At 40.3% G+C, this 12,994-nt stretch overlaps 1 protein-coding gene across 4 annotated transcripts in view; it reads left to right on the top strand.

The window, feature by feature from the left end:
• Nucleotides 1–12,994, top strand: part of LOC109986832 (zinc finger protein 609) — an 83,666-nt gene that overhangs the window by 21,954 nt on the left and 48,718 nt on the right. For all 4 annotated transcript variants that reach the window (XM_029278016.2, XM_020637660.3, XM_020637661.3 and 1 more), the window contains exon 2: nt 4,234–5,120. In XM_029278016.2, the coding sequence (XP_029133849.2) occupies nt 4,362–5,120 (759 nt within the window). In that variant the 5' untranslated portion in view covers nt 4,234–4,361. The remainder of the gene's footprint in view (nt 1–4,233; nt 5,121–12,994) is intronic.

Raw genomic sequence — 12,994 nt, 5'->3', positions numbered from 1 at the left:
TCATTGTTCTAAAAGAAGGGTTTTCTTTTACAGCTGTGTTGTAAGAGAAAAGAGAAATGTGGAATAGCACAGTGTTTCTGCCATTGAAGTGGCTACATTTTAATAATATTTGAAGATTATCATCTCACCAGAGTAATTATTGAGATAATATCATGCAGGGAGATTGTGCTAGCCCAGGTAATCATACTGTGAAATTTCCATGTTGACACATGCCTAATTTGAGGGCAGATCTCATTTATGCCTCAGCCGTTATTTTTTATCTGTGCAATTGAAACCCTAATTACCTGTTCTGCTCTCTGACATAAAGGACTTAAAACAAGTTATCCATCACATCCTGCTATAATTGAAGTGAATCATTTTTGGCAGAGTTTGCAGATGTTTTGTGGCACAGTGATGTTAAGGTATTTGTAGAAGTAAAATGATCCTGTAGATTATCTTTCAACTTTTTGCCTTCCGTATACAAAAACATCTTTGTCAAATAAATGGTCAGAAACATGGCTATATAAACCTTTATTTCCACTCCACTGCAAGGTGCTGCATGAATCTGCTTGGCAGTTTCCATTGAAGATGATATACCATCGGTGTCGGCAGGATTTACATTTTTTTAGCCATTCGTCATAGTTATGCCTTCCACACTGTGGTGACTTCTGCTGGACACTTCCATTGGAAACCAGCTCGAGGAATATCTGCACTTTATGGTTTGCTTTTGTGGATTGCAATAGTTTTAAACCTTTTTTCAATGGAAACCCTAGGGCTGTGGTTGTTATTGATGTTAGCTTGACTTCTTTGAAAGGAGAAGTCCCGAGTCGTGCTAGCTGTGTTTTCCCAGACCAATCAGCTGTCAGCAGTGTTAACCTTACCTTTTAGTTTCAGCTCAGTTTGCCAGGAACCTCGGTTGAGGTGTTACCTTTAAAGTACAGAGTAAGGTACTGAGATGGGATGCTCATCCTGATTTTTTTTTTTTTTTGTGGCATCTATAGTACTCCAGTACTATCCACAGCTTTTTCCAGTGGAAGACCAAAAGAAGATGGATCCAATTACTGCAGTAGAGATGGGTGTTACCATGCAGTGAAAATTATCCCATGTCAGGAAGAAACCAATTTTCCAGTTTTAGTGTAACTCTTCATTTATTTTCTTCACAAATAGTGTTACAAGAAACTATACAACTCACAACGGAAATGTATTTTCATAATGACTGAAGTAATTTACCATTAAAGCTTGTTTTCTGTTTGGATTGTCAGTGAGTTAAGTCTCCTGTCTTGCACTGAAATAAAACAACCAGTCACTGTTTCACTTTGACGATGTTTTTGTAATAAGAAAGAAAACTAATATTTGTTCTTTTAGTTTTATTGAGAAGTGAACCTTACGCCAGCTCTGATTTAGTTTTGTTCCCTTGCAATTCGACCTGAAATTGCCTCCCCTTGTCTGCTCCTGCACTTTCATTCCTGCTTATGTGGCCCCTGTGATAGATTGCTGAATGAAACTGGATCTGTGAAAAAAGGACAAGCACTCTGGGAGTTGCGCAGCCTGCATGCCTTTCGCTCAACGGGGCACTCGCTGGGACATTTCCTCAGTGGGGCTTTTTCAAAAGGGCTTGCACTGCAAGTTCCAGCTAAGGGCAGTACAGTAGGTCAACCGGCGATAGAATTACAACCCATTCTTTTGTGGAGGTGTTGGACAAATTAGACCTCACAACTGTTTACCTAGTCAAACAGGGACAGCTGCATCTCTCCACCCTCCAAACCTGCCACTGACTGTTGTTCCTTTGGGGAGCCATCTGTGTGGAATAAGCAGGCTCGGTGATCAAATGATTGTTCAACAGCTTTACCGCCGTCACTGCTGGGGGTGATATGAATGGCCCCTTAACTGAATCAACAGGAGCTCTGTGCACGATGTGATCCAGCTGCCATTTTGGACTGTTGTCCTAATGAGCGCTGAGTAATGATACGAGGTGCACACGGTGACTGCTTCTCTGTATTCTAGATAAGGCCTTATTGTGATGCAGCATTATAACTCAAGTTGTAGAAGCATTCTTTAGATATTTATACAGCACATTCAGAACTTGCGCCCAACAGGTTTTTACTACAGGGATCAGCACGTGGCCTCTTGCCCATTGACGTCAGCTCTGTGTGTGTTGTAAACAAACCAACTAGTCAACTGTTTGCAAGGCTGACGTAAAGTCTCATGCTCAACAGAAACACCCACAATTTGTTAGGAAAACACCCTCTGTTAAACATTATAAAAGACATGGGGAGCAACTTAAATGCAGTTTGCTTTTGGATTCTAGTCATTTTAGCATATTGATTTAAACCTTCTTCTTTTTTTTTTTTTTTTTTTTTTTTTACAGTTTAATTAAACAAATACATCAAACAGGAAATTATGATCAGTTGAAAATGCGCTTGCCTTAAATTTCCTAAATTCATTAAGAAAAAATGCTGGTGAGGCGGCAATAGCCTAGCGGTTATGTTGCCGATGGGCTCACCATGTATGGAGTCTTTAGTCCTCTTTGCAGTGGCTTTGGGTTCGAATCCGACCTCGGCCCTTTTTGCTGCATGTCATCCCCCGTTCTCTCCTCCCATAATTTCTTGTCTCTCTTCAGCTGTCCTGTGTCATAAAAGCAAAAAAAAATAAACGCTATCCTCACCAGAAAAGACTTCAGATAGCATCTTGAAAGTTATCTCACTTCTAAGGCAGCATAAAAGAAAACACACAATGGCGACTAATCAGAATAATTAAGCTATGCTCGCAATTTAAAAAAAATCTCTGTCTGGCCCCACTGTGTTTTGTTTGTTGTTTGTGAGTCTCTGCAACACAAAGACAATCATCTGAATTCTTGTGTGTTTGAGGCGGTATTGATCTCATCACCCTAACCACCACGACAGATTCATTGTGCTCAGGCTTCCTCCTCCTTCGCAATGTACATCACAAGAGGACAACACGGGTGTTAATTATTTACCAACATGGAGAGAGCTCTCAGGGGACTATAAGCCAAGATTCTAGGATATACTTGTGCATCCTCATATTAGTAGTGTTCGTACCAAGCACATTATTTAGTGGATTGATTTATTGCCTTTGTAACCATGTCAATCCTTGATTCTTCTAGTAAAGTGGAATAAAATTAAATGAAATCTTTATATAAATCATGTCAGTACACAAAGATATTTAAAATATACAATTGTATCTCTTACAAATATGGTGTGTTCTTGATTTTCATCCTTGCAAGACTCCACAAAAAAGATTTGACCTTAACAACATCAACTCACTGCTAGCTGTGTTGTTTAAAATAGACAACGTAATTTGCCGTTGCTGAAGGCGAGGACTGAAGAGAAGAAATGATACTGATGCAGCTGCCAAGGCGAACTGTGTTTATGAAGCATGAGTTATTCTCAAGGGAATCTCTGTGCTTTACATTTCAACTCCTCATAATAATTTCAGAGCAGCCTTGAACTCAAAACATTTACGTGATGTTTAAGAGACACTATCTCTTGAAAAACAAACCATAAACAAGCCGATGCTCATGTTTTTCTGTTTCTTTCAGCAACCAATTCTGACAATAAGATTTATAGTCATTTATAAAAAGAAGAGATGCTAATCTGAGAGCATAACTCGGTCTAAAGTGTGAAATGAATTGAGTGACCCTGATTTAATTTTAAGTTTTATTTTGAAGAAATTGTCCTGGATTTAATTTGCTCAAAGATATGAAACACGGTGACCTTTTAAGCTGTACTGTGTAAGCAAATACAACCAAGTGGTGTTCTCCTGAGGCAAACACTGGGTCATTCATGTTTTAAAGCTGCCCTGTTAATGCAAGATTACCATTGTGTGCTTGAGTTGAAAAAGGCACGGCTCTGTTAACCGTGTGGGGGTGTATGAGGCCAGCTACTCCTTATTTATCAGCACTGACACTATCAGCAGTTGCCTCGTGAAAAGGGAGCCAGTCATTCAGAACAGTGGGGCCACCTTGGCTGTCAAAGCAGGATTTAAGCTACATTTCCCATGGTTACCATGGCTACTGTGGGAAGTGATTATGAAAGGAGTGTTTCGGAGCAGTGCTGTCACACCAGTGGGTATTACCATAGTGGTTTGAGCAGTGATCATCAGAGAATTACTGGCTCATGATCAAACGATTTTCTTGTTTGGTCCCCAGTGAAATGCTGTGTTCTGTGATGGCAGAGCAGTAGTATTTATATGTTAAAACTATTAGACTAACACAACTGGTTTTTGTCTTTCTAGGACACTATGTGGTTCAATGGGACAGGAACGAGTACACCGTGAGGATTCTCTAACCCCTGCCCCTGAGTCCCAACCGTCGGAGAGGGTGTCGGACCTCACTGAGGCAATCCTGGGCCGTTGGCACTAAAATGTCCCTAAGTGGTGGCACTGCAGGCGGGAAAGGTGTGGACTCGAATGCGGTGGACACTTACGATAGCGGGGATGAGTGGGATATCGGTGTTGGAAATCTGATTATCGACCTTGACGCTGACTTAGAGAAGGACAAACTTGAGATGTCTGGCACCAAGGACGGCATGGCGGCACCACCCAGTGCAGTGGCAGCGTTGCCTGACAACATTCGGTTTGTTAGTCCCGTGTCTGGCTCTCAAGGCAAGGAGAGCAAATCCAAATACAAGCGCAGTAAGAACTCTAAAGACAATAGTAGCAAAGCTTCAGCAGGAGATGGGGGCAAAAAAGAAAATACAGGACGGACTCAAGGGGAGCCAACAGGCACAGCAGCGGGTGCAGGAGCCGCTGGCAACAACACCACCTCTGGAAAGAACATGGAAAAAGGAGGCAAAGCCTCCAGAGGTGTTTTGGGTGGGAAAAAAGAGAAAGAAGGGGGAACTGGGAAAAGTAAGAAGGACAAAACAGAAAGCGCCCCGGTTGTGGCGATAGCTGCTGCAGAAAAGGATGTCGTGTCTCAAGCCCAAGTTGCTTTGGGAAATAGTCGTAACGCGTCCTTTGAGAACACACAATCAACAGACTTGGCAGATGCCAATCAAATGGGGAATATTGCACTTGAACCTGTTGGGATAGTACCAGCATTGACCACAAAAACTGAACCAGAGGAAGTGGAGAATGGAAATACTGAATGCAAGACATTGAAGAAGGTGAAAAACGAAAAAGTAAGTTCTTTCTTTTCTTGATGCTGTGTGAATTTGTTGGACGTTGTGTTTAATTTTGTTATATTGTCTTTGTCAAAAGGCAATTACTTATTCCATGTTATTATGGAGTCATGCCGTTGTTGGTCGGTAGGCTTAAGTAATTACAATATCTCAATGTTTAAGTAAATGTGGACAAGGTACAGTGTATTTCAAGTTGCTGAATGTATCTTTAACTACATTGTATCAAAAGGGTATGTTTTCTTGGTGTAGTGTTTTATGTGTGCGCTTACAAACCTTCATTCTGTTTAAAAAGATAAACTCTTTGCAAAGCTATCAACCCCTTTTGAGATCAAGTTGTTGAAATGCCTCCACAACATCTCAGTTATCACTTTCTTCTCCAGAAAACTGCCACAATTATTCACTGTGGAGTTGCATTTGTCTAAAATATGAATCTTTTGAATCAAATCTGGGTTTGGTGGATGTAATTATCATTGTTTGAAGTCGTACAAAAGGAACAGGCACAGTGGGGTTCTTGAAGTGGTGCTTTGTTACAGCCTGTCGCTTACAGCAGGCTCACAGATTCACTCGAGTCCCCTGAAGCTGCCTGACTCGTGATGCATAAAAAGACCTACTGCTGCTTTCTCTTTTATTACCACACGGTGAATAAGAGCACCCTCTGCGAATATGATGCTGAGATCAGCTACAGGAAAAAGCCCACACAGTAGTGTTCCCGGACAGAAGAGGGTAGATTAATTGTAAGAGGATGGCCCATATGTTGACTTCAACACTTAAAAAAAATGCTATCGCCATGTTGGAAATTGAAACCAGTCAACATGAGATGCAAATAATCATGAAGTGCTATGTACCATACATAAGCCAGTAATCCAAGTATAACAGTCAGACAGGAATATAATGGAGGCCGTCAGCCATAAACATCACGATACGCCTGTGAAGTTAAGTAAATGTCACATTGTGTTCCACTTTTTTTTAATGCACACAATTTCAACGCTGACATTATCTCTCAAGAACAATATCAAGATTTGTGTAGCTGTTCACCCACACTTGTCTTGTTCTCACATAGAGTTGAACTATCACTGCGTCTATTGTACGCCTCGTAGCAGCCTTTTCATGCTCTGGCAGAATAAAAGACAGCAGAGCAGGGAGGTGCTGAGGACTGTTTTTGTCTGTCATCGTGTTCCATTCTTAATCCCACAAGCCCCAGCGATGCCTGCTGGAGCAGCGTGTGGGGGAGGGAGCTGGTGCAAAGCACGCCTTCGTCGTTTTTCCTGCTGCTCTGAAAGTGGTGTGGGGGATGGGCTGTGAGGAAGCCTGTTTGATTCCTTAAATCCAGGACAACCAGTCAAGAACACGAGCAGCACAGTCTCCTTTGGCTGATTACTATGAAAGGCGATTTCAGGGAAGTCTTTGTCTTCATAAAGTATTTACAGCAAAAAGGTTTTGACAGAATCTGTTTACACCTCTGAATAAAGGAGAGAGGTCACTACTGCTTTGAAAAAGCTGCTGGGCAAAACTAATCCTTGAAAGCGCACTTACAAAAAAGGATGTGGTTATATGGCATCAACATTTTTTAAAAGAGCAGTTTGAAGATTAAACACTCAAGATATTGGATGTGCTGAAAATACATTAAAAGGGATTCTTCTCTGACATAACACTGCTCATACTAAGTCGCTCTTTGAAAGGGTTAAAAGAAAATGTCAAGAAAAAAAATAGACTGTTCAACAAAATCATTTGTAATGAATGAATATGGTCTTAATCAGTAAGAGAACTAAATACTATGTTTAAAAAATAAAATGTATACGATCTAAAGTTATCTATTGGGTTTTCACATAACGGCAAGAAATTTTCCATGATGTCCATGTGCAATATATACAACATTTGTAAAAACAGAAAAGACTGTGAAAAACAAATTAAATCACAAGGTGCATACCCCAAAACATTTACCAAGATAATATAATGATAACACTCATATGGGTCTTTTTATTTCATTTTTGACCCAGCGGCTAAATAATGACACCACACGGTGACATTCCAGGGTCTCTGTAAAGTCAGAATATTTCTTTTACCATGTTTGGATCAATTATATATTTTGATGTGTTTGCATGTAAAAGTCTTTTTAGACCAGATACCGGACAACCTGCAGTGCCGTCTTTGACCACAACTCAGAAGTTACCATCCATCTAGTTTTCCCGGGCTTTGGAGTAGTGATGAGTCGTAGCACTCAAGTACTAGTTGTTGACATAATTATTCAAGTAACGTTCCTGCACACGTGTTGTTTAAGGCTACTATAGTTCAACTTAGTGATACGTTACGCATCAAAACAACGACGATAACGTGCATCACAAAACATGTGGCTTTAACCTTGAATACGTTGGAATTAATGGCTCCATGCTTGAACACATGAGCGTAAAGCACAAGGAGAAACCAGCAGAGACTGACAAACAGGCAGTCTCACTTTCTATCATTTGCTATCGTGTTAGCACACATTGTTCTGATGGTACCAGAGTGGAGAAGATTAGCCTGCTAATAAAAGAAGAAGGATTCCACGAGCTGATGGTGCTTGTTGACCCAGTGTACATCCACCATCACGCAGAACGACAGCTTCTAGTGGAAAAGATGTACCATGAAAGAACAGCAGAGTGGGCGCTGATTTGCAGCTTGTCGACAGATTGGCTGTTACTACAGACTTGTGTGCAGCTTTCACCACCAATTCATGTTAATCATCCCACTTCACTCAGAACTGGGATTTATAGTCCGCTCTTACAGACACAAAGTATTGAAGAGCAGCACACTATAGACGAGCTTATACAAGTATTTGAAATTCCTGTGAATTCTGACCCGTACTTTGGAGAACCTGTTATAGAGGTAGATGACGATTGTTAAAATCAAAGCTAAGTAGCATGAATAGCATGTTCCACATGGATTAAAACTGTGTTCAGTCTAGCCCAATTGACAAACAGAATCACACCACTTTAATACCATCTTCATCTGCCAGGAACATCCCGTCCTGAACCACTCAATCTTCATGCCTTGGAATAAGCTCTTCATGTGACTGTTACTCATCACAGATGTGGAAGTAGAATCCCATTTCCTCATTGCACACGATCCACAGTATCCAGCGTTTTGTCCACAGGCTGGATTTTTTGGCAGCCTGCACAAACTGTGAAATAGATACTAAGGCTGATGGGGGGGGAAATGGCGAAAAACGATAAGTGGCTTGACTCAATAGTTCCTATCAGTGCCCTGTGGGAGGATTTGGGAATCCTTCTCATGGGACTCAACGTTTGGAAATCTATCTGTTAGTTCCTTTTGGCAGGTAAAAGATCTACTCCCATTCAAATATCACATGAAACATTTTGAGCCACTGTAGAGATAGAATTATTGTCATCAAAAACAATGAAAGACAGTTTAGCAGCGCTAGTCAGTGGCAAAAAAATAAACCAGAAATTGAAGATAGCGTTAATAACACAACATAAAAACAATATTTGTTTACAGGAGAGATGTGTACATTCAAAATAGTTGCATTAAATGATTAAAAAATGCAGTCTTATTAAAGATGTTGCAGAGTAGATTTTAAACATTTGCATGCTTCGATACAACCTTCCTCTTGATTTAAAAAGACTAGCCTCTCCCTGTCCAGTTCAATTTAAGCATTAATCAGTATGCGCCTCAGTAGCAATCTTGTTCTCAGAGGTATAAGTGTAATAGCATGGCTACATTGTCCTTGTCCTGAGTTAAAGTCCCCTAAAGCATTAGCTCTCAGATGCTGAATAAATCATCTCTACTTCCTCCGTACAAGTGCTAACCACCTCAGAGTGTGTCTCGCTCTCCCACCTCTCATTATACAAATCTAGAGGAGTAAGGCATTCGTCAGCTGCCTCAATGTGCCACTGGCCTTGATAAATGGAGCGGCTCTCATGGAAAATTACATTGGCAATCTAACTATGAAAAGGAGGGGGGGGGGGGTGAAAAGGAAAGGCTGCACTTGAATGAAAGAGCTGAGGTTCTGCTCTGCATCGTTGCTGATGTCCAGCTTGGGGTGTGTAGAGATCTCAGCAGAGCTTCAGTTCTTTCTCTTCGTCTCTGCCTGACTCACTGTTTCTTTTGTGCCGCAGCTCATTCCTGTTAAGTAGTGCCAGGGCTTTTAAAGCAAAGGAACAGAAGAGAGACTGTGACTTATTTTAAGGAGTGGAGTGAATTACACTAAGGAGCTCAATACAAAGTGAGCTGTTAGCTCACCTGTCCATGTTCTAGTGGGGATAGCTCTGAGCAGATGAGAAGAGCTTTTGCTTTATTTACAGAATCCACAACAGGATTCAAAATAAATGTTTACTCGCAAGGATCCATATTTCCTAAATGAGTTCTGATGTGTCTGTATGACTGTTCAAATGTAAGAAATCTAAGTATGATGCAAACATGTGTCTTGAGCAGTCAGACTAATTCCCCAAATTTGGACTCTTTGATGGATAGTGATTTAATTTATGGTTGAAAGGTTATCTCTTGGAAGTGGGTTCTATTTTTTTAATAAATTGTGGTCTGACTATCTTGAAGGTGCAATTACTTTTTTTTTTTTTTTTATGTTTTGAGTGTTTTGAATAAGGCTGGTAGATAACCTCCGTCTGCCATCTGGTTGAAAAGGCTGCAACATAATCCTTTGTGCACCCGATCAAACTACTTCCTGTAAAAGTGTTTGTTTATGCCAATGGAAGGCTGAAATTGTTAGTCCAAGGGACTGTTCAGACTGCCAGCCTAAATCAGTCTTTTGCATATTCAGAGAGAAAAGTTAAATGCAGATGGTAACATCTGTACCCCAAAGTAAGAGTAGGGCTCAGGTTAAAATACCAGGAGACTAGTCAGAACTGCTTTGCTAGAGAAAATTTATACGGATTTCACAAAAGTGGCTAGCTAGATGGCAAGTGTATGCAAAGTCACATAACATGATAAAATGTGTTTGTTCAATGAAATGATCAATGAAAACCTCTAGAAATAATTCATGATGAAATCAGAGTTTAAATAATAAGTCAGTGGAAAGTTGATTGTTGGATTATCTCCCAGCTCTTGTTCATTGCTGTTTGTGATTTCAGTGTTGTTTCTTTGTTTGTTTGAAGCGTTCACCCTCAGGGAGTCCCTCACTGCTACAGGAAGAAAACATTTGACACTAATTGTTTTCCACGGCTGCCGTTAGCAGCTGCCTTCAAACAGATATGAGCTGATTTGAGCTCATAGACAAAACAAAATACTACTTAAAGATTAAATAAACCAAGAAAATGAATAATGGACCATTGTTACCTCTTTTTGAAAACTTGACAGCTATAAGAATTGATTTACAAATAGTAGTAGTAGTAATATTAATGTTTGTTGGCTCGTACAGACGTTAATTAAATGTGACCGTTCATGTCCTGAGATACTCCTTTTTTTCCAGCAGACTGCATGCATGCCATGCATACCGCTCCATTTCAAGGTTTATTGTGTCCTATTCTTCACTGACATGCAACCACAAGTCACAACAGAAGGAGAATCAGATGGGTGTAAATCAAAACTGCTTTTGTGTCACATCATTATAAAATAATAAACAACAGCCAAAATGCTGCCAGTTTTGAATGCCATAATTGAGTGGCTGCTGTGCACAGTGATTAAATGCTAATGGCTCGTTGACAGGGCCAAAGCACTCTTTCTAAAGTATAAAAGGATCAAAGTGTTGTCTTACATAGAAACCTAATGCTAAGGTACATTTCATCCAGTCAAACATGGTAACTAATGATTTTGTAGATGGGTTAAATGAACAGCGGCTTGTTGATACAGGTTTGATTCTCAGACTAAAATAGAAAAACTTCTTACTCACCCTGGCTCAAAATTACCACAACTGCCAAGATTGGTGGGCACAATGTGGAATAAATACCACTGAATGAGCTGTGTTTGTAATCAGTACAAACTGTCCTCAATAGTAAATCACATGTTGTGAATGGGGCCAGGAACCATGTAATATACAATAGTAGCTTATTATGATCCTCTGCAAAAATAGTCTATGACAAATGCTTTACAGGAAGTCTTAATCAACAAAAGACTGGTTTTAAATCGTACCTTACAATTTTCCCAAAGCTAATCAAGGTGCAAATAATCCTCCAGGCTGCATGCTGGGAGTGTGAAAGACATATTGTTGCTTTTTTATTAGAACAGCTCGGTTATTATAATGAGAAAAAGCCCTCTTCGACTCCCTCTTTCAAGTCTTTTTCTTTCATAGTCATGATTGGAAAACCAGCCCTTTTTGTATTTTGTTGCATAAAAGATTGAATTTCCTCAATCCGTATGATTTTATTAATGTGTGTTGTGTGTCTTTAATGGATTTTTGATCATTGAAAAGTGATGTTTGATGGTTTTCGTTTTATAATTTCAGACAATATTGTTACAAAGTAGTGTGTACACTTTGTGCAGCAGGGATTAGAGTCGTTTATCTTGAAAAAATAATATAACCAAGGATGTCAAATTTCTAATACTTTGAAACCTATTGTTTAACACATCAAATGTTTACATTAAAATGTTACAATCTTTGTGATGTTATCATTGTCATTTAAAAAAAAAGTACTCTTACTGAAATGCTGTCAACATATTTGTGCTTTTTGGGCAGTGTGCAGAAAAGTGCTTGTCATTTTTGGTGATTCAAAACAAGAAATAACCCAATGTGGGGTCCCAAAACAACTAGCGATATAGTTAGACTTTTCCTTGTATCTTATACTGTATCCAAGTTTGAAATTATGTTATTGTCCCAATCTTAACAATACAAATACACAAACAAGATATCCATATTAAGATACTTCAAATGATAAGAGTTTCTGATTACAGTGTAGGATTATTGCTGCAGTTCTTAAAAGCCTTTGTCATTCAGCCCCTTGGTACTTGGTTCGACTTCATTTTTAAATCAGCACCTTATTGGAACCTTTCTTTTACTGTCTGTTGTGAACAAAAGTGGCGTAGTACAACACATTAAGAATTGATGTGATGGAATCTACTGTGACACACAACATGTTAGGCTACTTTTTTTTTTTTTTCTCCCCAAAAAGCAATCACAGATCTGTCAAACAAAGCCCCCGTAACGCTTTGTCTCTCCCTCCCTATCGTTCTCCCTCTCCTAAGCTTTCCACGAGGTGTGTTGCTGTGTCTGGATCAGCTCCCTGTGAGGGGCGGCATGTGTGGGGGGAAGGGAGCAAAGGCTTGTACAACTAATTCAGCTCATAAAAGACTTATGCAGCAAGAGCAGCTGTCTTCCATTGTCAGGCTGCAAATTTCCAGTGTGCCTCGTTTCGCCTCTCAATGTGTGAGTAGTAAGGGAGGCAGGGAGGGGAGAACAGAGAGGAAATAAGAAGGGAGAAAACAAGCGAGAAAGAGACAAATATCAAGACTTACATTGCGCTAACTCGATGAAGACTCAGTTCTGTTTCTTTCCATTTAAAACCACGATGGGTGTGTGGTTGGACCATAGTCTAATAATAAACCCTCAGCCTATTCAGACCTAATGTGCAGAATGTAGATAGATAAAAAGAGCTCTGCTGTGGTTAGAGGGGAGAGAGAGGGCATATGAGGGGTAAGAGGGGGTGGGTGGGTGGGTAAAGAAGTGCCTGAGATTAGCAGAGGAGGGAGGGAGTGTTGAGCAGTGTTATGAATGGATAGAGTCTTTAACCCCCCCGAACACACTGAATAGTTTGTCACAGGCTGCTGCGGCTCTATGAGGAATGAGAGGAGCTGGCTGAGAGCTCTCAGATTCCTGAATCCTTGAGGCATGTGGTCTGATTAGCAGAACAAAACCCACACAGTGGGGAGGAGCAGACGTGGCTCTCCCCCCCCCCCACCCCCCAACTGGAATTTTCTACCAGCGAGGGGGA

This window comes from Labrus bergylta, chromosome 3 (assembly GCF_963930695.1).
Source record: "Labrus bergylta chromosome 3, fLabBer1.1, whole genome shotgun sequence".
Classification (NCBI taxonomy): Eukaryota; Metazoa; Chordata; class Actinopteri; order Labriformes; family Labridae; genus Labrus; species Labrus bergylta.
The sequence above is the reverse complement of the archived record's forward strand: the minus strand, read 5'-3'. Positions and strand labels throughout refer to the sequence as shown.